Source organism: Ascochyta rabiei, chromosome 14 (assembly GCF_004011695.2).
Source record: "Ascochyta rabiei chromosome 14, complete sequence".
Taxonomy (NCBI): domain Eukaryota; kingdom Fungi; phylum Ascomycota; class Dothideomycetes; order Pleosporales; family Didymellaceae; genus Ascochyta; species Ascochyta rabiei.
Genome location: NC_082418.1, coordinates 893,965 through 917,900, shown reverse-complemented (window position 1 = coordinate 917,900; position 23,936 = coordinate 893,965). Strand labels below are relative to the sequence as shown.

At 53.4% G+C, this 23,936-nt stretch overlaps 11 protein-coding genes across 12 annotated transcripts, besides 3 other annotated features; 7 read left to right on the top strand and 4 right to left on the bottom strand.

The window, feature by feature from the left end:
• Positions 1-107: 107 nt before the first annotated feature.
• Positions 108-2,246, top strand: EKO05_0008249 (NADPH--hemoprotein reductase; the record flags this gene model as incomplete). Its single annotated transcript, XM_038946482.1, has 1 exon — positions 108-2,246. One exon carries the CDS (start codon positions 108-110, stop codon positions 2,244-2,246), a length of 2,139 nt encoding a protein of 712 aa, XP_038796704.1.
• A 1,112-nt stretch (positions 2,247-3,358) lies between these two features.
• Positions 3,359-3,401: a tandem repeat.
• On the top strand, positions 3,402-5,188 carry EKO05_0008248 (uncharacterized protein; the record flags this gene model as incomplete). Its single annotated transcript, XM_038941398.1, has 4 exons — positions 3,402-3,594; positions 3,645-4,003; positions 4,057-4,810; positions 4,860-5,188. 4 exons carry the CDS (start codon positions 3,402-3,404, stop codon positions 5,186-5,188), a joined length of 1,635 nt encoding a protein of 544 aa, XP_038796703.1.
• Positions 5,189-6,705: 1,517 nt separating this feature from the next.
• EKO05_0008247 (uncharacterized protein) lies at positions 6,706-7,842 on the bottom strand (the record flags this gene model as incomplete). Its single annotated transcript, XM_038946481.1, has 1 exon — positions 6,706-7,842. The coding sequence occupies one exon, from the start codon at positions 7,840-7,842 to the stop codon at positions 6,706-6,708; it is 1,137 nt and encodes a 378-aa protein (XP_038796702.1).
• Positions 7,843-8,522: 680 nt separating this feature from the next.
• On the bottom strand, positions 8,523-8,881 carry EKO05_0008246 (U4/U6-U5 snRNP complex subunit lsm6; the record flags this gene model as incomplete). Its single annotated transcript, XM_038941401.1, has 3 exons — positions 8,523-8,551; positions 8,600-8,713; positions 8,764-8,881. 3 exons carry the CDS (start codon positions 8,879-8,881, stop codon positions 8,523-8,525), a joined length of 261 nt encoding a protein of 86 aa, XP_038796701.1.
• Positions 8,882-9,234: 353 nt separating this feature from the next.
• EKO05_0008245 (uncharacterized protein) lies at positions 9,235-10,647 on the top strand (the record flags this gene model as incomplete). The annotated part of the gene is made up of 2 exons (XM_038941184.1): positions 9,235-9,572; positions 9,624-10,647. 2 exons carry the CDS (start codon positions 9,235-9,237, stop codon positions 10,645-10,647), a joined length of 1,362 nt encoding a protein of 453 aa, XP_038796700.1.
• Positions 10,648-12,422: 1,775 nt separating this feature from the next.
• On the top strand, positions 12,423-12,623 carry EKO05_0008244 (uncharacterized protein; the record flags this gene model as incomplete). The annotated part of the gene is made up of 1 exon (XM_059637250.1): positions 12,423-12,623. One exon carries the CDS (start codon positions 12,423-12,425, stop codon positions 12,621-12,623), a length of 201 nt encoding a protein of 66 aa, XP_059493233.1.
• A 453-nt stretch (positions 12,624-13,076) lies between these two features.
• Positions 13,077-13,124: a tandem repeat.
• On the top strand, positions 13,124-13,558 carry EKO05_0008243 (uncharacterized protein; the record flags this gene model as incomplete). Its single annotated transcript, XM_038946480.1, has 1 exon — positions 13,124-13,558. The coding sequence occupies one exon, from the start codon at positions 13,124-13,126 to the stop codon at positions 13,556-13,558; it is 435 nt and encodes a 144-aa protein (XP_038796699.1).
• Positions 13,559-13,854: 296 nt separating this feature from the next.
• On the bottom strand, positions 13,855-15,227 carry EKO05_0008242 (protein-ER retention protein; the record flags this gene model as incomplete). 2 transcript variants are annotated; one of them, XM_059637249.1, is made up of 3 exons in its annotated part: positions 13,855-13,949; positions 14,021-15,085; positions 15,137-15,227. In XM_059637249.1, 3 exons carry the CDS (start codon positions 15,225-15,227, stop codon positions 13,855-13,857), a joined length of 1,251 nt encoding a protein of 416 aa, XP_059493232.1. The 2 variants fall into 2 exon arrangements, with proteins under 2 accessions (XP_059493232.1, XP_038796698.1); XM_038941462.2 differs by having other exon boundaries at positions 13,855-15,085.
• Positions 15,228-15,730: 503 nt separating this feature from the next.
• Positions 15,731-15,788: a tandem repeat.
• On the top strand, positions 15,789-16,237 carry EKO05_0008241 (uncharacterized protein; the record flags this gene model as incomplete). The annotated part of the gene is made up of 3 exons (XM_038941333.1): positions 15,789-15,975; positions 16,032-16,129; positions 16,181-16,237. 3 exons carry the CDS (start codon positions 15,789-15,791, stop codon positions 16,235-16,237), a joined length of 342 nt encoding a protein of 113 aa, XP_038796697.1.
• A 1,036-nt stretch (positions 16,238-17,273) lies between these two features.
• On the top strand, positions 17,274-18,958 carry EKO05_0008240 (uncharacterized protein; the record flags this gene model as incomplete). Its single annotated transcript, XM_059637248.1, has 5 exons — positions 17,274-17,493; positions 17,543-17,633; positions 17,681-17,779; positions 17,836-18,822; positions 18,934-18,958. The coding sequence occupies 5 exons, from the start codon at positions 17,274-17,276 to the stop codon at positions 18,956-18,958; spliced, it is 1,422 nt and encodes a 473-aa protein (XP_059493231.1).
• Positions 18,959-19,290: 332 nt separating this feature from the next.
• On the bottom strand, positions 19,291-23,909 carry EKO05_0008239 (RNA polymerase II transcription elongation factor SpEAF; the record flags this gene model as incomplete). Its single annotated transcript, XM_038941488.1, has 4 exons — positions 19,291-20,301; positions 20,350-23,485; positions 23,590-23,730; positions 23,854-23,909. The coding sequence occupies 4 exons, from the start codon at positions 23,907-23,909 to the stop codon at positions 19,291-19,293; spliced, it is 4,344 nt and encodes a 1,447-aa protein (XP_038796695.1).
• Between the last annotated feature and the right edge of the window lie 27 nt (positions 23,910-23,936).

Here is a 23,936-nt window from a genome sequence, read left to right as displayed (position 1 = left end):
ACTTCTCAGGGTCCTCAAGCCTCAGAGTTGTAACACAAAAAGTTCAAGTACGAGCAATGGATGCGGCCTTGTGAAGCATACCGAGCGTTGTTTTACTACTGTCCATCATGGAGTCTCTCAGCTTCCCAGTCGACCTCTCGGATCTACAGACGAAGCTGAATCCGCTTCTTCAGTCACTGCTTGCTTCGCCAGCAGTACAAAGTGCCAAGCCATCCAGCACCGCAGATGGTGTTGCTATTCTTCTATTTCTTCTCTCGGCCCTCGGCTACCTCACACATGGCCGTGTCTGGGACAAGCCTGATCCTCATCACGGTATCTGGTTCGAAAAGCCACAACTAGCGGACGGTGCATCAAGCGGCAGAGCTGCTGTGACTCGAGATATCGCTCAGAAGCTGGTAGAAGGTGACTACCAATGCGTTATTTTCTGGGGCTCTCAGTCTGGTACCTCTGAACGATTCGCGGAGACCCTTGGGCGCGAATGCTTATCATACTTTGGTATACATGCCCTGGTAGCGGATATCTCAGACTATGACGCGGAAAGCATCTCTAAAATCGAATCGACACACTTTGCGATCTTCATCCTCAGCACGTACGGCGAGGGCGACCCTAGCGACAACACTGCTGGACTATGGGATTGGATCAAGCAAGTGAAAGACAAGAAGACCAGAGTTGAAAACTTGCGATACCTCGCGTTCGGTCTCGGAAACAGCAACTACAAGTACTACAATCGAGTACTCGACGTTGTTGCCGACGCACTCGACAATGCCGGTGCCACCACTCTCATGCCCCGCCAAAAAGCTGATGATGCCAACGGCGGCACAGAAGAAGACTTCCAGGCTTGGAAGGACGATCTCTTCGCATTGTTCCGCCAGCTTGGCTTTGAACAGAAGACCGTGGAGTATCAGCCAACGATTGAGATCAAATTCAGCGGCGAGACGAACAGCGACAAAGACTCGAGTCCTGCCACATCGTTGATTCATCAGCAGACTTCGACACAGTCCGGCATTGTTCCCTTGACCATCAAGAGCGCCCACGAGTTATTCGCTGGCGGTGACCGAAACTGCATACACATGGAGCTCGACCTTGGAAATCATGACATTGTATACAAGACTGGAGACCACATTGGCATTTGGCCATGCAATCCAGAGGAGGAGATTGAGCGACTTCTGGGCGCACTTGGAGCACAGGCAAGAAGGAACGAGCGCTTTAGCGTCACGAGTGACAACGAGTCTGTGAGGCCAAAGATTCCTTCGCCAACCACGCTTGAAACTGCATTCCGGCACCATCTTGAGATTTGTGCTCCAGTTGCACGCAAGACAGTGCAAGAGATTGCTCAATTCGCACCGACGCCCGAAGCGAAGGCACTTTTGCTCGAGCTTGGACAGAAGCGTGAGTGTTACGAGCAGCTTATCTCAGGTTCGCATATCACGCTTGCTCGGCTTCTACAGCTTGCCAGCCCCAGTGTGCCATGGACATCGCTGCCTTTTGAATTTGTCATGGAGAGCCTGCTGTCACTGCAGCCGCGTTACTACTCCATCTCATCCAGCTCCGTCATCGCTCCTCGCCGCATCGCTGTGACTGCTCTAGTCGTCAACAAGAGTATTGGTGATGAATCGACATGCACAATCCACGGTCTGACGTCGAACTATCTGTTGTCCGCGTCCAACGTTGCCTCCAACGCCTCCGTCCCCACACCGTCGTACCAGCGAATGAGCGAAGGTCAGGGTCTGCAAGGATCGAAGATTCTGGCCCATGTGCGCAAATCCAAGTTCAAGCTGCCCATCACGTCCTCGACACCACTGGTCCTCATTAGTGCAGGCACTGGTTTCGCACCTTTCCGAGCCTTCTTGCAAGAACGCGCAAAACTGCATGCAATCGGCAAGCCGGCTGGCAAGATTCTTTTATTCTTTGGCTGCCGCAACAAGGATGACTTCATCTATCGCGAAGAGATTGACAAGATTCAGGGTGAATTGGGTGACAAGCTCAAGATCATCACTGCGTTCTCCAGGGACGGGCCGAAGACGTACGTGCAAGACCGCGTTGGTGAGCACGCTAGCGAAGTCCTGGAGCTTCTCGATGCCGGTGCAAATATGTACATTTGCGGCAAGGCAAGTATGGCGCGCGAGGTCGACATGAAACTGGAAGACGCCGTAAGCAAGGCAAAGGGCGTGGGTGAGAGCGAGGTCAAAGCATGGGCGGACAGTCTCAAGAAGAGAGGAAAGTGGAAAGCTGACGTATGGGGTTGACTGCTCATGGTATCAGGACAAATAGAGTTGAATGAACTTGATTCCTGTTCAACATCGTCATCCTCACGCACTCACGCACATACATGGTGGCCTGTGACACCAAGCAAGCCTGTATTACAACATTTACTGCGCATTTAGGTGGGGTGGCCAATGACTGCAGCTCACTGATGGAACGGTGGTGGACGTGCACGTTCGGCGACTTGGCCTCGACGTGCATGTCGACAGTTGGTGCCCAAGGCAACGTGGTCACGTCCAGGTTTGAGGCTCCGCACAGCACGGGCAACGGACGTCATTTGAACTCAGCCGCACAATCCTTCGGCGCTCGAGGCGACGGGGCCAAGTCAGGCCGGCTTGAAGACAAGGCGCTGCTGTGGGGTTCAACGGCCTCGGACGGTCTGGCGGTTTCGGTCATGTGCCGAACCGTGCGCCCGTGACGTCATGACTGAGGCATTTGACACCGCCGACGACCACGCTGCCTTGGAACGTTATCATCGAACATGGTCGAACATGGCAAATCCGCCGACGTAAGGGGAGACTTGCCTCGCTATCCAACATAGTTGCCAATGCCGCCCCGCCCTGCTTCCGCGCTTCTTGCAGGCCTCCGATCCAATCACGCTTCAGCCCGTGTCTGTCTCGAATATTCACATCCGCTCCAGCCAATGCAGCGCCGCACAATTACGCGCAGCATCTGCAGCCTAACGCCTTGGGTCCGTCTGCCGGCAAATGCAAATTTACACCAATGTGATTCCCAATTCCCAACAGCGTCGTCTTCGCGTCCGGTTGGGTCCACCCCCGCCCCAGAGCCCCAGAGTTCGCTTGGTTGTCGGGCCGATGCTGTGCGGAGAGTTGAATCTGGGGAAGCTGTCGGCGCCGGCACCACAGATGGGTCGCCCACAGACCACACCACATGGATCCTAACGTAGCAAATCCTGAATCGTCGTAGCGTATGAATCCTTGTCCCGCAGCTGGCCCCGACACGCTTGATCCAGCTCAACTCCAGAAGGCATAAGTACGACTGTCATCTCCACCTTGTGTCTTGCTTCATCACCGGCTCTCACTGAACTGGACAACGACCACACTACTCTACTCTACCCCCATCAACACCTACCTCGCCACTTTCACCCACTTTCACCCACTTCCACCCACTTTCACCCAATGGCGTACGAAACCAAGTCGTTCGACGAGAAGGATGTCAAGTTTGAGAACTCGACCACAGACAAGATCGAGGACGTCGCCGAGTCAGAACATGCCCAGCGCCTCGCTGAACTCTCGAGTATCGAGGCCACGGCTGCTTCAAAGGCTGCTTGGTTAATCTCCATCACTGTTTCGCTAGGAGGACTGCTTTTCGGTGAGACTGACAAGTCACTTCACTTCTGGATACCGAATTGACATCACCAGGCTATGACACGGGATACATCTCCTCCGTTCTCGTCACCATTGGCACCTCTCTCGGTCACGAACTCACCTCTTCTGAGCAGGAGCTCGTTACTTCGCTCACATCGGGCGGCGCCCTCGTGGGAGCCGTGATTGCTGGGTTGATTGCAGACAAGCATGGCCGCAAGATGCCTATCTTCCTCGCCTGCATCGTCTTCGTCATTGGCACCGTCCTGCAAACTGCCGCGTACCACCTCCCTCAATTCGCCGTCGGTCGATTCGTTGTTGGTCTTGGCGTTGGCGGCGCCGCCATGGTCGTGCCCCTTTACATTTCAGAATTGGCTCCCGCGAAGTACAGGGGCCGCATGATCGCGTTCAACAACGTTCGTTTTCCTCTTCACCACCTACGATACACCAGTGAGCTAATTCTGAGTAGATGTCTGTCACGTTCGGTCAATTCCTCGCTTCTGGCATTGGTGCTGGATTTGCGCAAGTTGGTGGCGCGAACTCCCAGGCATGGAGAGCCACAGTCGGCATTGGTGCCGCACCCGCCATCCTGCTTGCCGGTCTTCTCACCTTGTGCCCTGAGTCCCCGCGCCAGCTCGTCGCACACGGAAAGGTGGATGAGGCCAGTGTCGTTCTCACCCGTATCTACCCGACTTCCAACGAAGAGCAGCGCCGCGCAAAAATTCACTCAATCGAGATGAGCATCCAGGAGGCCACCCAAACAATGGTCGATGATTCTTTCATCAAGACGCTGGCCAGTATCTTCACCAACTTTGCCACATTCCGCGCTGTCTTCACTGCCTGCACCATCATGGCTATCTCTCAGCTCAGTGGATTCAACACACTCATGTACTACAGCGCAACCCTCTTCAAGATTGTTGGTTTCAACAACGCCACCGCAGTTGCCATTACTGTCTCGGCCACCAACTTTGTTTTCTCGCTCGTCAACCTGGTCATCGTCGACAGGTTCGGTCGTCGCAAGATCCTTCTCGTCACCGTCTTCGGAATGACCATCTGTTTGGTCGTCGCTGCTGTCTCCTTCTCGTACATTCCGATCGATCTCCACACCCTCGAGGTCCAGAGCGACTCGATCGGCTGGCCAGGAATGGTGCTCATCGCCACCATTATCATCTTCGTTGGTTTCTACAGCTCTGGAGTAGCCACAGTCGCTTGGATTGGAACGGGTAAGCTTTACTCCTTTTCCTCCATCGAAAAGTACTAACGGAAATTTAGAATTGATCCCTATGGAGGTCCGCGCTGTTGGCACCATGTTGAACACAGTGACATGCTGGTCGACCAACATCATCATCTCCTCGACGTTCCTTACGATGATGAAGGGCATCACCCCTTCCGGAGCTTTCGGCTTCTACGCCGGAATCTGCTTTTTCGGTTGGCTGTTCGTCGTTTTCTGCTTCCCTGAAGTCAAGGGCATGCCGCTCGAGCACATTCGCCAGGTCTTCGAGCACGGCTTCGGTGTCCGCTACGCGAATAGGTGGCAGAAGGAGAACAAGCAGTTTGCGAAGATAAACGCTGCGAACCAGGGACCCGCGATGGGTCACTAGGCGTGCCAGATGCACGGAGGAGGGTTGTAGAATACTTGTTAAGCATGGATGGTTAGGGTTGCTTTTGTTCGTTTTCTTAGCGCCGTACATGATCCCGGGATCTCTCATGACTGTCACGATATGATACCAGAATAGCAATATTCACACTACTACTACAAGCCCCCATTCGATGTCGTGCGAACCAAGCAGTCTCGTCATGAGCAGCTGCTAAGACTGGGCTTGAATCACCAAAATTTCAGGTTCCTTCAGAAAGTTGAAGTCCTCTAACTGTTCGCCAAGTGTAGTGGAGTTTTCAACTCATCAAAGACATTCAGATTCAGAGTCAGATCCTGGACACTCAACGTTGAGAACACAACATCAACATCTGCACTCGCTGCAATACAAGAAACGTGCTCACGGATTCCAAAGGGCTCTGAACTATGCGGACACTAATTCCTTCGATTTTGATCGTGTATTGGCGCCTTCGATATCACTAAGCCCCCAGATCGTCAACATAGCAACCACCTCCTGGGCCGATCTGGCCAATTGCTGCATCTAGAAATACTCGACATGCCAAGTGATGTAATGATGACCCCCTCCCCAAAATTCCCCAAAGCTGTCAGGATCATGTAACGTAGCAGGACTCAAGGGTGAGATGATCAGAGGGAATAAGATGTATTGCAGGCAAGGATAGACGGATCGCTACTGAACTGGAGCAAATCACATATCCCTTATATCCTTTGGGTGACCCGTGAGCACTAGTACAGAGTATGGCTGACAGCCGGACCATAACGGATCAACCCAAGGCTTGAGAGCTCCGGGTTAGCAGGAGTCCTGACAGAAGCGATCAAACGCCGATAATGCGATCGTCGCCCCAGAGTGGTATAAAACGCCAAGAAAATGCAATATCAAACGCCGAACCATGCTGAGGGCCTCGCGTCCACGTGCAAGCCTTTTCGAGCTCGTACAGACCCTAAGATGCCACACCGGGTAGACTCGGAGATCCACTCATATGCACCAACTATATGTCGTCCTTTGAGTTTCCAAGGAGCTCCACTCCTGTGCTGCAGGAGCCCACTGCCCCCTTGGCTCCTCCACAGACTCGCTGGCTGCACGTGGGCATTTTCCCCCGTGCGTAAGCGTTGGGCAGTAGTGGATACAAGCAAGTCGCTCTCCACTGCTGCAGAGTGACGACTGTCCCCGCCTACTCGACACGAGCCCTTCTCTCACTCTGGGTGTCAACCCCATTAGACGATGCGCCCACTCTGGAATGGATACACGTCCCCCGTCAGCGCGGCAAAGCAATGCCCCTGGTGATGCCGCAGTCGCGAAGCTCGTTCCTGCTCCGCAACTTCTGCGTGTTGAGACTCGCTCATATCCGACGTGCGTCTATCGCTTTCCGTTCGTGCCCGAATGAGAGCATTGCGGTGGGCATCCCAGGCTTGCTGCTCTGTGAGCTCTTCATCCAGCCCGCTCGACCGCCCATTGCTGTTCGCTCTTGCAAAGGGTAGGCGCTCAGGCTTTGCTGTCTTGGCATATCATTTCCCCCAGGCTGTTGCGTCGCGGTCGAGCAGCATTGCGGCAGAGTTCTGGCGGCGGATCGCTAGTGTAGCTGACACAGGGCTGGTTGGTGATGCAAACCCTTGGTGGATCTCTGCGGGATTGAAGACGTCTTGAGCCACCGAGTAGTCACCCGTGTAATCGTGCTCTTTTGCTGGTGCGATGAAGGGCTCATCAAGATTTTCTTGCAATGGGCGGTATGGATGATGGGTGACGAGGATTGGAGGGGACAAAGGCAGATTTCTCCGAGGAATGGATTTTCGAAGCGGTAGGTTCGGGTCAGATACTATCCGTCGAGATAGCGGAGCAGAAGGTAGATTGGTGGCAGTTGGTGAGGATGGCTTTTGGACTTTGGACTGATTGGAAACGATTTCCGGCCTGTCTTCGCTGATGAATGAACACTGTCGACGACCGGCAAAGAGTCCAACGACTTTCTGTAACAAGGTAAGGTGACACTTAGACGGCTGGAGAGGTTCTGTTCCTGACCGTGGTGCTGATTTGATGTAATTCATCAACGATTCTCGATTCTCTACTAAAAGAGATGCCGGAGGGTCGTCATCGTCCTCAATGGCGCAGGATTCCGCAATAGATACAGCAGTCGTTAGGTCTTGAGCTGCTGGCTCGAGGCGATCGTTGACTGGCCGGTAGATTGCTGTTGTGGCCAACAGAGATGCCGGCGGTCCATCGTCTCCGTTACCTTCGTCGTCCATGATACCACGGGAGTCCGTTGGCACGAGATGGTCGTCGACCGGTCGGTACATGGGCGCCAACTCCAAGAACGAAGCTGGAGGATCATCATCGCGCTCATGAGGTTGTGCTACCACGTTGCCAGTCGGTGTCGATGGCGGATAAGTCGCACTGTGCTTCACTGAGGAAGCTCTCGCTGCAGCGAGCGAAGTGCTCAGATTGCTGCGCAAGATAGTGCCAAGCTCATCAACGGATGGAACCCGTTTCCTTGCGAATAGTGACGCTTCGCCAATTCCCTCGAACAGTGTCGTTTCCGGGTTGCCGACGTGAATGGTCCTCACAGGCTCGCGCTGTGCCTTCCCGGCATCGTCCCGCTTGCCTTTCTTGCTCTGCCATTGGAACCGAACACGCGGCTTACGAATCAGCATGGCAGCTGTACCAGGAGACTGCAAGGCTGCAGGAAGAACGACACGAAAAAGGTGAAGACGCCGATATACAGATGGTGATGCGACAGCAAATGAACTGAACAGTACATTTGACCGCAGCGATAAACAATGACAAGAGAAAGAAGCATTGCTTAGTTATGTGCGGGAGAGGAGATGGCGAGACAGATTGGAGACGGGGCAGAGTGACTGACAAGCACATGCAGGGAAAGGAGACGCTGTACAGTACGCAGAGCAAGTGGAGGATGGTGAATTGATTCAGTCATTGTGACCAGCCTTCCGAGGGTCGTGGTGTGTAGGTGAAGATGCGGTGAAAGTGTCAGATATTGTGAGGACATATCGGGACCTTTAACGGGAAAACGAGATATAATGGTGGAGAAGCCAGCCAGCGTGGCAAGACCTAGGGCGACTCACACTAGCTGTAAGAGCCGGAGCATTGCATTATTAAGTTATATGGAATCGAGAGTGCTTTGCTTTAGTAGAAACCAGCAAACAGTAGTTCCGGGATGCTGGATTGGCATTTGGCAAATACCAAATAACAATCACTCCGTGCGATCGATCAATGGAACTTGTTCATTGATAGTACGGATATGGTATCTTCGTGGTGCCGTCATTCAAAAGTGTGGCTACGTATATCCACCTACTAAGGCTCTTTGGGAGTTTTGTCATGCGTTGTCGGCGCAGATGTATGTGACTGCACAATGTTAGCTTCATGACAACTCAACGGACGCTGTCTGCATACCGTTGTTGCCTCGTACAAACGCATCACCCCAGTTACGGGTGACACGCCCCTCTGAAACCTCCTTACATCGCTCGAGAGCAATGTTCATGTAGCCATCGACAGACTGAAGGTCACCTGAAGAGCGGTTAGCTAGACGTGTGGTGTGTAATCACGTGCTGGCACACCTTTGTACACGATGCCAGAGTTCAGCTTGACAGTGACAGGAGCACCGATGATCTCGCTCAAGAAGCCGCTGGGGTCCCTCGAGTCGCCGTTGCTCTCTGGCGCTGGGCTTTGAGACATGGTCGACGAATGTGGTGTTTGTGGGAGGAAAATTCTATAAACAACGTCAGAGCTAAACCTACGGGCTGCATCAAGTCTAGCTTACAAGATTTCTGGTCTATTTTGACTTGGTACTGTCTATCCAAGCACTGATGTTTAACTGCAGGTGTCGTGACGATCAAGCTGTGGTTGGCGTGCAAGGTGAAGGCACCGACGTGCACGGACCTTTCTCCACAATGCAGTCGCGAAGAACGTGATCGCGCGTCAATGCTGCGCCTGCACCTCACCATGCTGGACAAACACACCAAAACTGCTCCACGCCTTTTTATCTGCGCTGACTTGGACACACCACTGCCCGCTCATATGCATCTGAGATGATGGAAACCACTTCAGGCGCCCCTGCACCAAAGAAGCGGTCTCTTTTCAAGCGAGCAGCCTGGCAAGATGCTGCAAAGAAGGAGAGCGAGGACATATTTAGCCACTCCAACGAATTCAAGGACATAGTCGCAGAAGAGAACAGGCAGAAAGAGGAAGTCAAGAGAAAACAAGCTGAGGCGCAACGAAAAGCCGAAGAACAGCAAAAGCGCAAACAAGCTGAGACACAGGAGAAGAAGAGCAAGAGACGTAGAGTGTCGACAGACTATAATGAGCCTCTTTTGCCTCAAAGTGGCTCTGGGGGCTCTGGAAGGGTAACCAGATCAGAAGACAGAGCGTGAGTTTGCCTTCCTCGTGCACCTTGCCGGGCGTAGCTGACCGCCATCAGACGAAGCAGGACTCCCCTCTCCCCCACAGCACCAGCAATACCACCAAACTCTCTCGCGGCGCGGTACGATACCCTTGCGAGATCCACGTCGTCACGAGACTCGAAACCGCGACCTGTTATTGTCGACTTGGGTGACTCGGACGACGAAGGCGACGGTTCCGACTACAAATCGAAGTCTTTCGGGGACAATTGGGACGATGCACCGTACGGCGTCGACTCAAAGCATGACATGGCGGGACGTCCATCAAAGGGTCTGCCCTTAGACGACGATGGTTTGGAGGAGATCCAAGATCCAGAGATCGCAGCCATAGAAGTAAGGGCACGCGCTCGCGCTGCAGCGAAGAGAGCGGCAGCGGCAAGTGGGAGCAAAGCACCAGTTGCGCAGCTTTTCATCGCCTCAGAACTGCCAGACACAGCGCCCCTGATGGTCAAAGTGCGTATAGACAGTACAATCGAAAAACCTCGCGAGGCTTGGTGCGCGAGGCAGAAGTTCACGCCCGAGATGACACGGAATATTTTCTTCACATGGCGAGGGATTCGATTATACGACAGCACCACCATAAAACGCCTGGGCATCAGAGTAGATGATCACGGAAACGTTTCCATAGAAGGCGATGAGTCGAACATATATGACGAAACAAACTTACCCAAAGTACATGTCGAGGCATGGACGGACGAGACACTTGCACAGCACAAGCGAGAGCTTGCCGCAGAGGCTGAAGCGGCACGAAAAGCAGCAGAGCCATACCCTGTTGTCGAGGAGCGCGAGCCTACACCTGAACCCACACCTGTAGCGCAAAAGTACCGCCTGTACCTGAAGGCGAAGGGAATGGAAGACGTAAAGATACAAGTGAAACCTGACACCACGTTCGAACAACTCGCAGATGCGTTTAGAACAAAACGCAACATACCAAAGACGCAGCCTGTGACGCTTATGTTCGATGGAGAGCGCTTGTCGCCAATGGATACTGTGCAGGATACTGAGCTGGAAGACATGGATGCTGTTGACGTGATGCTCAAATGAGCAATTGGCACGTATAAATTTGTCGTTGTTTGATTTGGAATCTCGGCATTTGCTCTGGGACATTGCAAGCGTGGCGTTGGTGGTAGATACCCCAATAAGTAAGGCGTTTCAATTCTCAAATATGATTGAAATCCACCGTGACCACGTTAGAGAAAATGAGCTTAGTATGATCAGGCTGCATTGGCAGATGTACTGATGCTGTTCATGCATCCTGGGCAGCTCAGACCGCGGCCTGACGTAAATGTGACAACTTACGTGCATCTCACGATGCATCCCGTCGATCCTGCTTTTAGCAATACATAATCGAAGTCGTGTAATGCGCTCATTTTCTCCTCCGCCCGCCTTATCTACCCCAGATGAAGAGTTGAGTACTTGTTGTTGCTATAGTAACAGTCGACTCGTCTAGGTTATCCGCGACCTGTACTGAAGAGCGTCAAGATGGTCAATACAAAGAGCAAAAACATCATAATAACGGGTGGTGCCCGCGGTATCGGGCGTGTCGCAGCGCGGTATCTTCTCTCGCAGCCACTTCCCCACCGCGTTTACCTCATTGACATTGGTGGCGACGAGCTCGAATATGTGAATATGTGACCGCCAAACATCTGTCTGCGTATGTTCCGCGCGTCGGCCAAGCGACGGCAAATCTTCGAAGCCCAGAAGAGATACATGCGGCTGCGTCTAAAGCTGCAGAGTTATTTCGTGGCAGAGCTGATGTTTTGGTGAATAACGCAGGGATTCTGATCTGATCAGTAAACAATTCGAATACGAGGTAACCTGAGCGTGTAGGTATTGCGCCTGCTTTCTTCACGGCTGGTAACGGAACCATGGAAAACGTAACCACAGTTGAGCAATGGCAAGCGTAGATTGACACCAACCTGAGCGCGCCGTTTTGGGTGAGCCAAGCTGTGATCCCGTCCATGAAAGCTCAGAGCCCACAAAATAAAGGCAAAGGAACGTTGAGCAGAAAGGTGTTGAACGCGGCAAAGACACCAAATGACAAGCAGAATTCAAGGATCTTCAAGATGACCTGCATGGTGAAGACAAATCTGACGAGGGCGGCTCCATCCTCCACATCTCCTCTTTCCGAGCTCACCAGTCAGATACTGATTGCGAATGCTATGGCTCAACAAAGGCTGGACTTCTAGGTTTGACGCAGGCCATGGCGGTGTCTTGCCAGCGCTGGGGTATTAGAGTGAACATGATCTCGCCAGGCTGGGTCAGCGTCGCACACGAATGCAAAGAAGGCGACAAAGCGGCTACAAAAACTACAGGAGCGCCACATGAGGATGATGCAAGAAAGACGAGGCTAGAGATTGGGCGGAAAATCACAGTGAAATACACCACAGGCAGCACCTCGCCGGCCGGGTGGGTCAGGGAGAAGACATCACTGAAGCAATTGAGTATGCGATGGGCGCCGGTTTCATGAGCGGACAAATACATGTCGATATCTCGATAAACGACCTGGACGCTCAGCTGAATGTGCGACAGGAGATGATTTTGGATGGAGGGCTTAGCAAAAGGAAGAACCCGGATGTACAGGAGGGATGAGGTTGCACACCTCCGAATTGAGTAAAGTTCAAGCCATAGATCCTGCACTGACACTGACACAGACCAGGTGCAACCCACGTGACCACTGCTGCCTTGTGCCTCAAAGTCATCCCGAGGCCCCTCTGGCACAACATTGTATAGGCGTTATTAGGACATATTGTTAAATATTCGGCGTTCTTTTGCCTTCGGGCATATGGTCAATTTGAAACGATACAGAGAAGATTAGCATGGCCCCTGCACTAAGGATGACACGCTCAATCAAAGAGAAGCTACCATTTTTTTGCAGGTTCGAATCTTACTCGACTCATTCATGTAATTATTACTGCTTCTTTTTGTTTCACCGCTTCCTTCCGCTAGCTCTGGTACTTGCACGTACGCCAAGATCGATATCAGACAAGACCTCTTTGCAATCGGAATGCGGTATGTAGTCGACAGAACTTCGAGACTTGATATTCTCCTGTCTTTTTCTGCTCATGATACCTTATTTGACTATAAGAAATTATTTGCAGACTGAAAACAACCGTGTATGGTTGGTGTTGGTTTTTATGGGTCGCTTGAATTGTCTATACAACTATGGTTTACCATACATTATCCCGGCGGCACTCACGTAATTGGGCGAAGGAAGGATAACAATGCGATATCTCCCGCTCAATTGTATGCTCGCCGTTGCGAAACATGGTGTTTGGAAATATAGTCATGGTTCAGCAACGACAGATATCTGGTTCACCGCCATCCCAAGGAGACTGAACCACATTTCGAAAAATCCAGCAAAATCAACAACACACATAAACCCAATCTATCTCAACTTCCTCTCAGCTCTACACAGCAGAGCTTCCACATCAAGATCCAGAAATCCCGCACAAAGGCTTCAGCTCCAAACTCCACCAAAACACACACCGAACATCCCACCACCACCATCACCACCGCCATGGCCCTCAAATTCCACCTCCAACCCACAGCCCCACCAAAACCCGAACATCCGCAGCACCGCCGCCCAAAGAGCCCCTACCCGCAGGAACCGCAGAAACCAAAACTCCACCCCAGCAACATCATCAAAGACGTAAAACGCCATCTCCACATGCCTCGAAGCGTACGCAAGTTCTGGGCGCCACACACTCAGTCTGACCCCCAAACGTCGCGCGGAGGGGAGACGGGGAAGAGATCTGGAGCCGTGGATGGGCGGGTACTGGACGATATGGGATTGTGCCGCTTGACGCGCGTGTCTGCTCGGCGGGATGAGGTGGAGACCAGAGAGGCGGGTGGGCAGGATGAGTGGCGGCTAGAGGGGGAGTTTCGTTGGGGGCGGAGCTGGGTCAACTGGGAGGGTGTCAGGGTTTTTGAGAAAGATGTTTGGTGGAAGTGATGAACATTGGTTGGGTTGGTTGAGTGGTATTTGTGGTTATACTGAGCGGTGCTAATTTCGTGTCGTTTTCAACTGTGGGGGTCGAACTATGCGACATGGGTATCATTGCAAAGTAAAGGTCTAGTCTATGGGTATCTAATTTTTGCTCGGAGGCATGCTGGCATAGATCAGACGATAACATGACGTGACTACAGTCACGGCATATATATATGTGAAGGAAGCATTCTTGCTCTTTTTGCCTAATAAACTTGCAGATGGGTTCATCTCATGTGCGATGACACTTTCCCTGTTCAATGCTAATCTGAGCGATCTGTTTCACTGTCATCGTATCGATTCGAGTTTACATCGCCGAGCAGGATATCATCTGGAGCTGGACCACGGTGGGTACGCACTGTCGCTCATTAGCATTCTCACACTCAAGGACCTGCTCTTTGAAAGCATAGTAGATGTAGTTGTACTCACCCCACTCTGTTTCAACTCTGAAGAAGATCCATACCCATCGCCTCAACACCTCGAGCACTTCCATGGTAAATATCCCACCCTCGAGATCATTAAAATGGTCTAGATGGGGCGAGAGCTTGAGACTCCACGTGCACCTTAGCAGAGCGTCTATGACGATCGCGGCGTAGTAGAATTCCTTGGCGTGGAAATACCGGTGCCGTCGCAATCCGTAGGGGTGTTCGGGGTTGTTGCGCACCGGCGAGAACAGCGTGAGGTCCCAATCGCGGGCAATGTCCCAGTAAAAACTGTAGCCAGAATTCATCACCACGGCCACCATCCACATTCTAAAAAGCGTTGCCTCACTGACCCCGTATTTCTCTGGCGCTGGCGTGCGCTGCAGGGCGCTGAGTATGATGACTGGGAATGCGGTGCTGTATTTCAGCGCGTTGGCGAGGTGCACCCCACCCCACCCTGTTGCTTTGGAGGGTTGACCCGTCTGTGCGTTTGCGCGCTGGACGCGAAAGTACTCTGTTATGCATTGTCGCAGGCGAATCAGCGAAGGAATGCTGATGATGAAGGGTACCCAGAAGGCACCGCCGCAACTTCGGTTCGGAGGGCCGGTGCTGCTGTGCGAGGAGGAGAAGAACATGCAGAGCGACACAAAGAGGTCGCCCAGGACTTTGGCATAGGATGTGAGTGCATCAGCGAGCAGGATGTCGCCAAATTTGCCGTCGGCGGCTTCTGCGATCCCGCCGATGCTTATTCGTTTCAGGGTCGCAAGTGTACGGCTACGTCCTGCGCGCGAGACGAAGGGGAGCGGTGCAATGAAGCCCACTACCAGCACGAGGAGGTATAGGTTCGGGAGGATGTCCCATGCTGCGATGTCTGCTGGGCTGCCGTTCGTGAGGGTCCAGAACAGAAGAAGGGAGAAGGCGAGCGGGATGGAGAGGAAGGTCGCAATGCGGTAGCAGGAGAGGTGGTGTGGGAGGTGGTGCGGCGAAGAGCGCGAAGGATAGCGAATGAGCGAGGGGACGTCGATGCGGATCAGAGAGAGGTAGTGCAGGTTGAGACCCCATGCCCAGATACCTGTGGGTGGTTAGCATGCGCATCTGGCGGGCGGATTCTGACCAGACGTACCTAGCACGATGATCAGGGCCACGCGGTATGGCAATGGCAGCACGCGGCTGAAGCCATCGAGTTCTGGTTCAACGGCTGGATCGCCGTCCATGGTGTTGGGAGGCTGTCGCGGTCACTGCTTCCCAAATCTGCTCCTGCCGTATCGTCATGGAGGTCGCTCTGAGCCTGCGCAAGGAAACGAGTGACGGCCTCGTCCCTCAGCAATTGGTGCAAGCGCAAGGGGTGATTGTCGAGTTGGTTGCGTGTCCAATTGCTGTTCCAGGAGACCCCAGCCCATGTCTCCGCCAAATTCGCAGCCACAGTCAGCCACACATGCGGCTGAAACGCAGCCTGCTCTAACGGCTTTCGCCCAAGGTCCCAGCTCCACGAAGCTTTACGTAGGGCGTCGTCGACATGACGACACCATTCGAGCAGACCGAATAACTGCGACGCCCTTCCGCTGCCGTACCATTGGCCTGAGAGCCGAGTAACATCACCTGCAATTCCCCAAGCTCCAGGACTCTGACGTCGTCCACACCCTCTATCTACCCTTAGTACCCTTACTCATCACATCTTGCATTCCAGGCCTTCCCGAGCTCTCACCACCGTACCTCTCACCACAACCGCACGTCACGCACCACACACAACACCACACAGCACAACACCACACACAATGTCTCCCCTCTCGGTACCCAAGATCTTCATGGCTGGCGGCGCCGTCGGCTTCGGCTACTACCTATACATGCGCCAATACTGGTTCCCGAACCCCTACAAGACACAGGGTGTGCAGAACATTGAAGACCGCTTCTCTGCTGGTGGAGGCCACCCCACACACACGCCTGCCCAGGCAAGCATGCGAGGTACTAATCATGTCGCGTAGACCCCAACAGAGATCTACGTGCTAACGCGTATGCAGGCTCATCATCAGACAACGAGGGCAGGAAAGAGGGTGGCAGCAACAAAGGGCCCGACTCGGAGCATTTCAAGGGCAACCACTCGTCCCAGCAGAGCGACGTAAGCATTCCTTTCGGGTGCGTTGTGAAATCAATGGCTGATTTTGTACAGGGCGTCTGGCCGGCCAAGTTCTACGAGCAGCAGCTCAACAACCCCAAGGGCAAATAAGCAGCCCACCACCTCCGACATTGAGTGCGTATACAAAAGCATAGTGCGACATGGGCACCACGAGATCTCCGAGGTCATTCGAGGCATCAGTTGGGGATTCGGCGTTTGGAGAGCGTAAAGAGAGTCCTGGTGTACATGTATTCTGTCACTGGTCGACTTTCCGTCGTCAAGATGAGACACCAAAATGTAAACTACGTTCAACCTTCCAATTGCCGTTTGTTGCGTGCGAGGCGCATGTTGTGCAGTGGCTCCGCGGATGAGCTGACACGAGGTGGAAGGACTGCAAGGATGTCTGGCGACCGCATCGTGACATTTTCCCCGCGTCACGGCCATTCACACAGCACGGAGCTGTGGGCGGCTGATCGTCCTTGCGAATCGCAACATGAGTTGGCACTTGGAAAATTATAGAAACACCACCCCAAAACAACCACTCAATCGAGGGCATCCACGCATCTCTGTCGTGACGCTCAATCTGATATTTGGTAACTTATGTGACTTGCAGATCATAGTTGCGGCTGTGAGCCCGCAACCATCACAGAACGCGTGCGAAAACCTATATCTGCCGTTCCATTTCGTAGCAACACTTCCACCCATGTATCCACCAATAGAAGAAACACAAAGGTAATATTGTAGCGACGACTGCATGATTGTGTGTACAGCCGGCCCTGATCAACCTCGGCAGCCATGCCGGTCCCTGAGGCTCAAATCTCTCTAGCGCGGCGTTTTCTCCGCAATCGAGTGCTCATCCTCCACACGGAGAGCGCCTTTCAGTCTTGGACAACCGCTTCCCCACATGTGCACTGACGGACGGTATACCTTTCCCAGTAATTGCCCGTCCGTCGCTCAGTAATGGACCGATAACCCGATTGCGATCAGCAGACATCTACGTCAATTAGGATAGTAACTGAAAAACTTAGAAGGGCTATACAGGTTACGATGCTGGGAACATCGTCAGGTGGGGAATATAAAATGCACGCTACCTGCTGATGCATGTATTTCCCCCAGTACTCCATCTTATAGGAGGACGAAAGACAAGATGCTGGGACCACAATTAATGTTCGCAGCGGCAATTGCAGCCGTTGCTGCGTCTGCTGGCTACCTGCCTCCCACTGCTGAGAACCCGCATTTCTCACTCAACCTTAAAAGGCAGAGCAACGGGACGAACTTCCACGGCCCGTACAGTACGCAGGGCAGAGACATTGTCGACAGTCGCGGAGAAAAGATAACATGGGCGGGTGTCAATTGGCCCATGTCTGGTATGTACACCCGGGAAGTCGGCCACAGCAATTACTGACAACCGTGTAGGAGAAACCATGATTCCAGAAGGCCTTGAGTGGGCGTCAGCGGACGAGATTCTTGACGACATTGCAAGTGTTGGCTGGAACTACATCCGCATGTGTGGAACCTGGGCCAGAAAACAGAACTTCCAGCTGACATGTGCAGGGGTTATGCCATTGAAATGATCGACCAAGTTTACGACAGGAATGGAACAGATGTTCCTCTCGAGGTTGCTCTCATCAATGCTCTAGGCTATGTAAACGGGTTCGTTCACACAGGCTCCGCTGCTTGCAACGCTCGGCTCGACTAACAAACCCCAGCACGAAAGTCACCAACGAGATCATCGCAAAGAACCCCGGATGGACATCTCAGACGACTCGATTCCAGATCTGGTCCGACATTGCTGACCTGGCCGCCACCAAGGGCATCTTCATCTCGCCCGACGTGCACGTCGGCAAAGCGCAATGGTGCTGCTCCCACATCGACGGCAACGCCTGGTTCGACGACATCAACTTCAACGCCACACATTGGCGCCGCGGCATCTCCTACGTCGCCGACTGGGCGAAACAGCACCCCAATATCGTCAGCATGTCGCTGCGCAACGAGCTGCGCGAGTCGTGGAACAAAACAGACCTGTACTACAACTGGGACACGCTGGTGGGCAACATGACAGCCGGCGCTGACGCCATCCACACCGCGAACCCAGACATCCTCATCATCTGGTCCGGCATGCAGTACGGGCAGGATCTGAGCGCGCTGACAAGCGGGAAGAACATCCTGGCCGCCCCCTGCTACAAATGCACCGCGATCCGCGACGCCGCGCGCCGCGACCCCGTCGTGTTCAACCTGCAAGACCACGCCTGGGCCGACAAACTCGTCTGGGAACTGCACCTGTACCGCATGAGCGAGGACGTCGACACGGGTACTTGCGACATCATCAAAGCGGGGTTCTACCGCAACGGCATGAATGCCCTCGGCATCGACGCGCCGCCGGCATGCAACGTAACAAACGACTGTCCGCCTGCCGTCGCCCAGACGCCCGTCATCATCTCCGAGTTTGGCTCCGCACAGGACGAGACGCTGTTCAACGATACGCTCCAGAATTGTCTCAAGGAGTACACGGTTGAGAACGGCATTAGCTGGATGATGTGGGGCGTTGCGGGTAGTTACAGGATCAGATCAGGAGTCCAAGGCTTCACGGATACGTGGGGGATGACTACCCCGGATTGGACGGGCTGGCAGTATGAGAGGGGCGTCGAGGAGTTCTGGAAGCCGTGGGTCGAGGCCATGAATGTTACGCATGTCGTGTAAGTACGTCTAGCTGTTACGAATAACAAGGCGTTTTCCAAGAGAGCTTTTGCAGAATACTCATATCTAGTGCTTTGGCGAAACCAAGCTGATACTTGACATCAAAGTAGCAAGGGATGCGATTGGATGCTCTGATCATGGTCTTGACTTATGTCAGATGCGAATTGTATTCAAAGTTCGACAAGCCTCTTGGCCATCAAACATGTCGCTTGCGCTAGCTACTGTTGCCCACCCATCAGACCACCCATATCGAGCTCCCGCGACTTTGAACGCCGCCAACACCGTGCTTACATATCCCCTGACATGTATGCTTATTGCATCGTCTGCGCATCGCCTGAACAGGCTTGAATACACGCACGACTGTCGTCCAGGCCAAAAAAAAGAAGAAAGAACATTACAAGATATATACAGTGCAAAACAGGCGTCGAAGATAAAGGATCGCCTCGCAGAGGACATCCATGGCCTGATCAGGTAGGTCGGTTGGGCTGGGCTTGTACCAAGCCGGGACTCTGCTGCATCTGCTGCGGGTTTTGTGGTGTTGCGCTTCTACTCGGTGGTCGTCCATTCATTCCCGGGCTGCCGGCCTGTTGCGGTTGTCGTTGTTGGCTCATTAGTCGTTGTTGCTGCACCAACTGTTGCTGGTAGTTTTGAACCGCATTGACAGGCGGGCTGTTAGCCATGCCGCCGTTCTGCTGCATGAATTGGTTGGCCATCTGCGGCGATGGCGATGAAATTCCTGGAGAGCCCGCCGCAGCGTTCATTGCTTGCACACGTTGCTTAGCCATGTATCGCTGGAGCTGGTCAGAAGCTGATTTCTGCACCTGCTCTGGCGTCCAATCCGGATGCTGCATCTTGATGGTGTTCTGCAGTTGCAGATATTGAGGAACGTGGCCACCTGCGTTGGCTCCGTTCGGACGCTGCATGTTTGGCGCTGCCTGGTTCACTCGTGGAGAACTGGCGCCGTTGGGCATACCATTCATGGAGGCGTTCATGTTTCCGTTCAGGTTTTGGTTGCTCATTGACGCCATCATGTTCGCATTGGGAATGCCATTCATATTCATGCCCTGAGCGTTCGCCATACTCATCTGTTGCTGTTGCTGTTGCAAGTGAAACTGCTGCTGGTTCGGACTGTTGAATTGGTTCCGTTGCATCGCCATACGCATCTGGTCTGGAGGTCCCATTCGCTGGCCGTTCTGCATGTTGCTCTGCATTTGTGCCTGGGGAACACCGGGTGTGCCCATGGACATACCAGTCATGTTGGCATTGCCAAGGTTGTTTGGCATTCCTTGCTGGCTTTGCTGAGCTCGCGCTGCCATTGCTGCCGCATTCTGAGCCTGTTGCGATGGGTTGTTAGCCATCTGCGCGGGCATGTTGGAGTTGGCGCCGCCGGGTGTGCCGTTGCGTTGCATTTGCGGTACGCCGTTCGGGACACCGTTCTGCGCGTTATGTTGAGCTTGGCGCTGCACCGCCATCTGATTCTGCAAATTGTTAGTGTCTTGCTCATCAAGGGCGCCAACCGCACTTACTCTGACGGCGATCTCCTGTTGCAATTGCTTTTGCTTCAGCCTCTCTTCGCGTTCCCACTTGAGACGGCTGAACTCTTGCGGAGTGTGCACATTGTTCTTGGGTGGCGCAGGCTCATGCGCCTTCCTGAGCGCCGCAGCCTTTTGCGATTCCGCTTGCTTATGTGCGACCGATTCCCGCTTTCGGGCGAGCTTGCGCATACCATCGATAATGGCAAGGTGGCGGTTCTCTCTTCTCCTCTCCACGCGAATTGGTGTGGTCGTAGGGCGTCTCCGAGGCTGCCCTGGTGTTTGTCCCCCAGACTGTTGTTGCTGTTGCTGTTGCTGCGCCTGATATTGAGCAAACACGACTTTATTTGCCTGCTCCAATCGACCTTGGTATGTGCGGAAGTACTGCGTCTTGGACATCTCAGCAGGTAACCCTTCTAGCTGTACCCAGCGCTCAAAGCATTCCCAAGGCGTGCGGCGCCCAGACCCCGAAGTAAATTTCGATGGCAATGCTAACTGCTGCGCCACCAAAGACCAATTGAAGGTGTATTCCTTGACGAGAGCACGGAGCTTCTGATCTTCTTCCCAGAGCCACTGCGACGGAGTTCTATTCTCGAAGAAAGCAACTGAGGGCATGTTGAACTCAGTCGGTGGCCTGAACTGGTGCGCTGCCTGCAGTCTGTCTCGAACATGCTTGTTCTCGGCATTAAACAGGGCAACATCAGTCATCTCAGGAGGAAGATCATTCCGACAGAACAGCCTTCTTCCTGGAGTAGAGGGCATTGAGTGCTCTGCAGAGGTTCCAGCCCGGCTAGGCGGTGTGGAAGGTTCGTCTTCAGAATCATAGTCGTATCTGCTGCGCTTTCTAGGTGGACCTCTGATCTGTGAAACCAACTTGCCAGTTACAAACTTCGAGACAGGAAGAATAGGAGGTTCGGATATCGAAAAAGGCGTAACATCGCTAGCGCCTTCAAGCATGGGTTCGTAGAACGGCAATTCGCGGAACATGTGATCGCTGGCCGGAGTACGATCGATCTTAATGACGACGTCGTTGTAGCCAAGCGAGAACACACCAGCAGGAGGGTCGGCATGGAACGGCGTCAGAAGCTCGTCCTCGTCCGCGTATGATTCGCTCTCGGTTTCGTGAGCGCCCGAAGGTACAAGATCTGGTGTCGGCGCATCGTGCATATCGTTGTCGTTTGTGGATTCCAGTATGGACTTTGGAATGCTTGTCTTAACTCGAAGAGCTATGCGCTCTTCAGGGCTGCTGTGAACATACTCGGCGCACCAGTCTGCAAGGGTCGCTGCGAGAGCATGCTTCCACTTTCTCTCTTCCTTGAAATCGGTTTGCATCCATTTCATCTCCAGAAGAAGAAGATCTTGATGTGTGAAAGGACGCTCCGGTTCAGCAGACTTTTGCAGTTGTCGCAAAGACCATCGGTTTGCATTCTGAAGCTGGTAAACACGCTTTAGTATCTTGTAATCTTGGTTTTCGCGAATCATAGCAAGGGTGCCAGCTGTAGAAACAGTTTTCCGAGCAGACGCAACGAGCTCTTGCAAGGGCACGGACCGTGGTGGATGATGAGCTTGGAACTTGAAGAGGCCCTCGAGATAGTCCCGACTTGAATCCTCAGAAGCCCCTTGCAACGATGCATAGTCTTGGTCGTAGGTTTGCGTCGTCTTGTAAGACTTGACTGGGTTCTTTTTCGCAAACACCACTGTTGACACCTCCATGGACTTTCTGTCCTGATGTCGAGGGCGCTGGGGACTAGACAGGTTACTCGACTGTGGTGTCAGGAACGTCTTTTGTGCTGCATGCTCGCTGATGATCTCTGAGACCGATCTTTGGCGGATAGCACCGGAAGACACACGAGTAGTCATACGCTCACAGCGCGGCGAGGTCTGCGCAAGTGTGGCCTCTTCCTGAGCCATTGCCGGTGCTTGAGTCATGTCGAGATCGATATCAGCAGGAGGCGTAGGGTGGTCTGCAGCCGGATTCTCCTTCGATTGCGCCATAACGGTCTCGGTGGCTTCACGATCCAGAACAGATGGCTCGGGTGCAGTTGTGGTTGGTGTAGGAAGTGAGTCTGCCGTATGCTCTGGTTGTTCCTTCGTGCTCTGTGCAACATCACTTTCACTGATGACCTGTTCGGCTTCCTGCGTCAGTGAATGGCCTGTATTGTCTGTCGATTCACCAAGTCGACTCTTTCCATCTCGTGCTAGGCGTATAGCCTGCTCGTCTTCGATTTGCTTTTCAACGTCTGATGTCGGAGAATCGGGCCTACGGGCGCGTTCTCGAGCTTCCTTCATCTGTTTCTGTAAAGCGCGCTCGTGGTCTTCCTTCACTTGCTGTGCTGCAGGGTCCAGAATATCCTCATTGGATTCGAGCGGGTGGGTAGTGTCGTGGAAGGCTTCTGTATCGGGGCTCGTATCGGGAGAGTGGTGGGGCGCATGCGGTGTTGCTTGAGAGTACGGTCCGACCGTCGAGGACGGCGATGAGACCATCTCGGTTGGACCGTTGCTTTGTGGTAATGTAAATCGTTCATCCTCTCTCCGTTCTTTGTTCGCTACGTGGTCCAGTTTGCGTTCCGTCTCTTGCAATCGTGATTCCTGAGTCTCCTTCGACGGGAGATGAACAACCTTGGGTGTCCTAGGCTTCTCATTCACCGCAGGAATAGTCGACGCGTCCTGGTCTCCGACGGCCGAATCAGCAACAGATTTTGGATCAACAGAAGGATCTTCTCGGTCAACCAAGCTTCCTACTCCAACTTCCTGGACACCCGGTACTTCGGTGATGGGCTGCGCCGTGGTGGAGGCCTTGCTAGAAACCCGCTCTTCTGCAAAGGACGCCTGGGATGGTGACGGGGTGCCTGCCGGGGGGGCGATTGATGATGGCCTCGAAGTGCGATGTTCGTCGCTGTGTGTCAGTGCATCAGAAGGTGGCAGTGGTTGCGAAACAACGGACGGCGAGGCTGATGCTGCACGTAATTGCTCCTCCAGACTGGCGCCAGTAAGCGGAGACGGCGACGATCCCGCAAATGGGGAGAACACAGGCTTTCCAGGATGTGCGAAGGGTAGTGTCGATGGTAAGGTTGGTTGCTGTCCAGAGTGTGGGAATGGAAGTGTTGTCGCATCATTGAAGCGTCGACCTCTGCAGGGCTGCGGTCAGTGGAATGGAACGACAATAACAACATGGAATTTGTGAATCCATGTTGCAAAAATGACGAATAATAGAGACGGAGGAAAAAAACCTACTTTTCAATGTCGTTCTCGTCTAAAAAGCGACCTTCAAGTTGGTCCAGCTGGGTGTTGGTGGCCCACTTGTCGGGCACCTCCAAGTAGACCGTATACTTGTAAAGCTCGCGCAGCTTGCGCTTGCGAGACTCATTGCACGTCCTAGGGACCACGATATCAGCACCAACACGACATCATAAAACAAAACGAGCGATTTTTCGGTGTCGCATCGATTCAAAGAATCATATGGACCGCAGTGCGACAATTTCGACGCGTGGTACTTACACGCTCTCGTTCCGCTTCTCCCTAAGTAATGCATCACGATGGCCGTCGAGGGACATATGAGGACCGCCGAACGGTGGCCGACA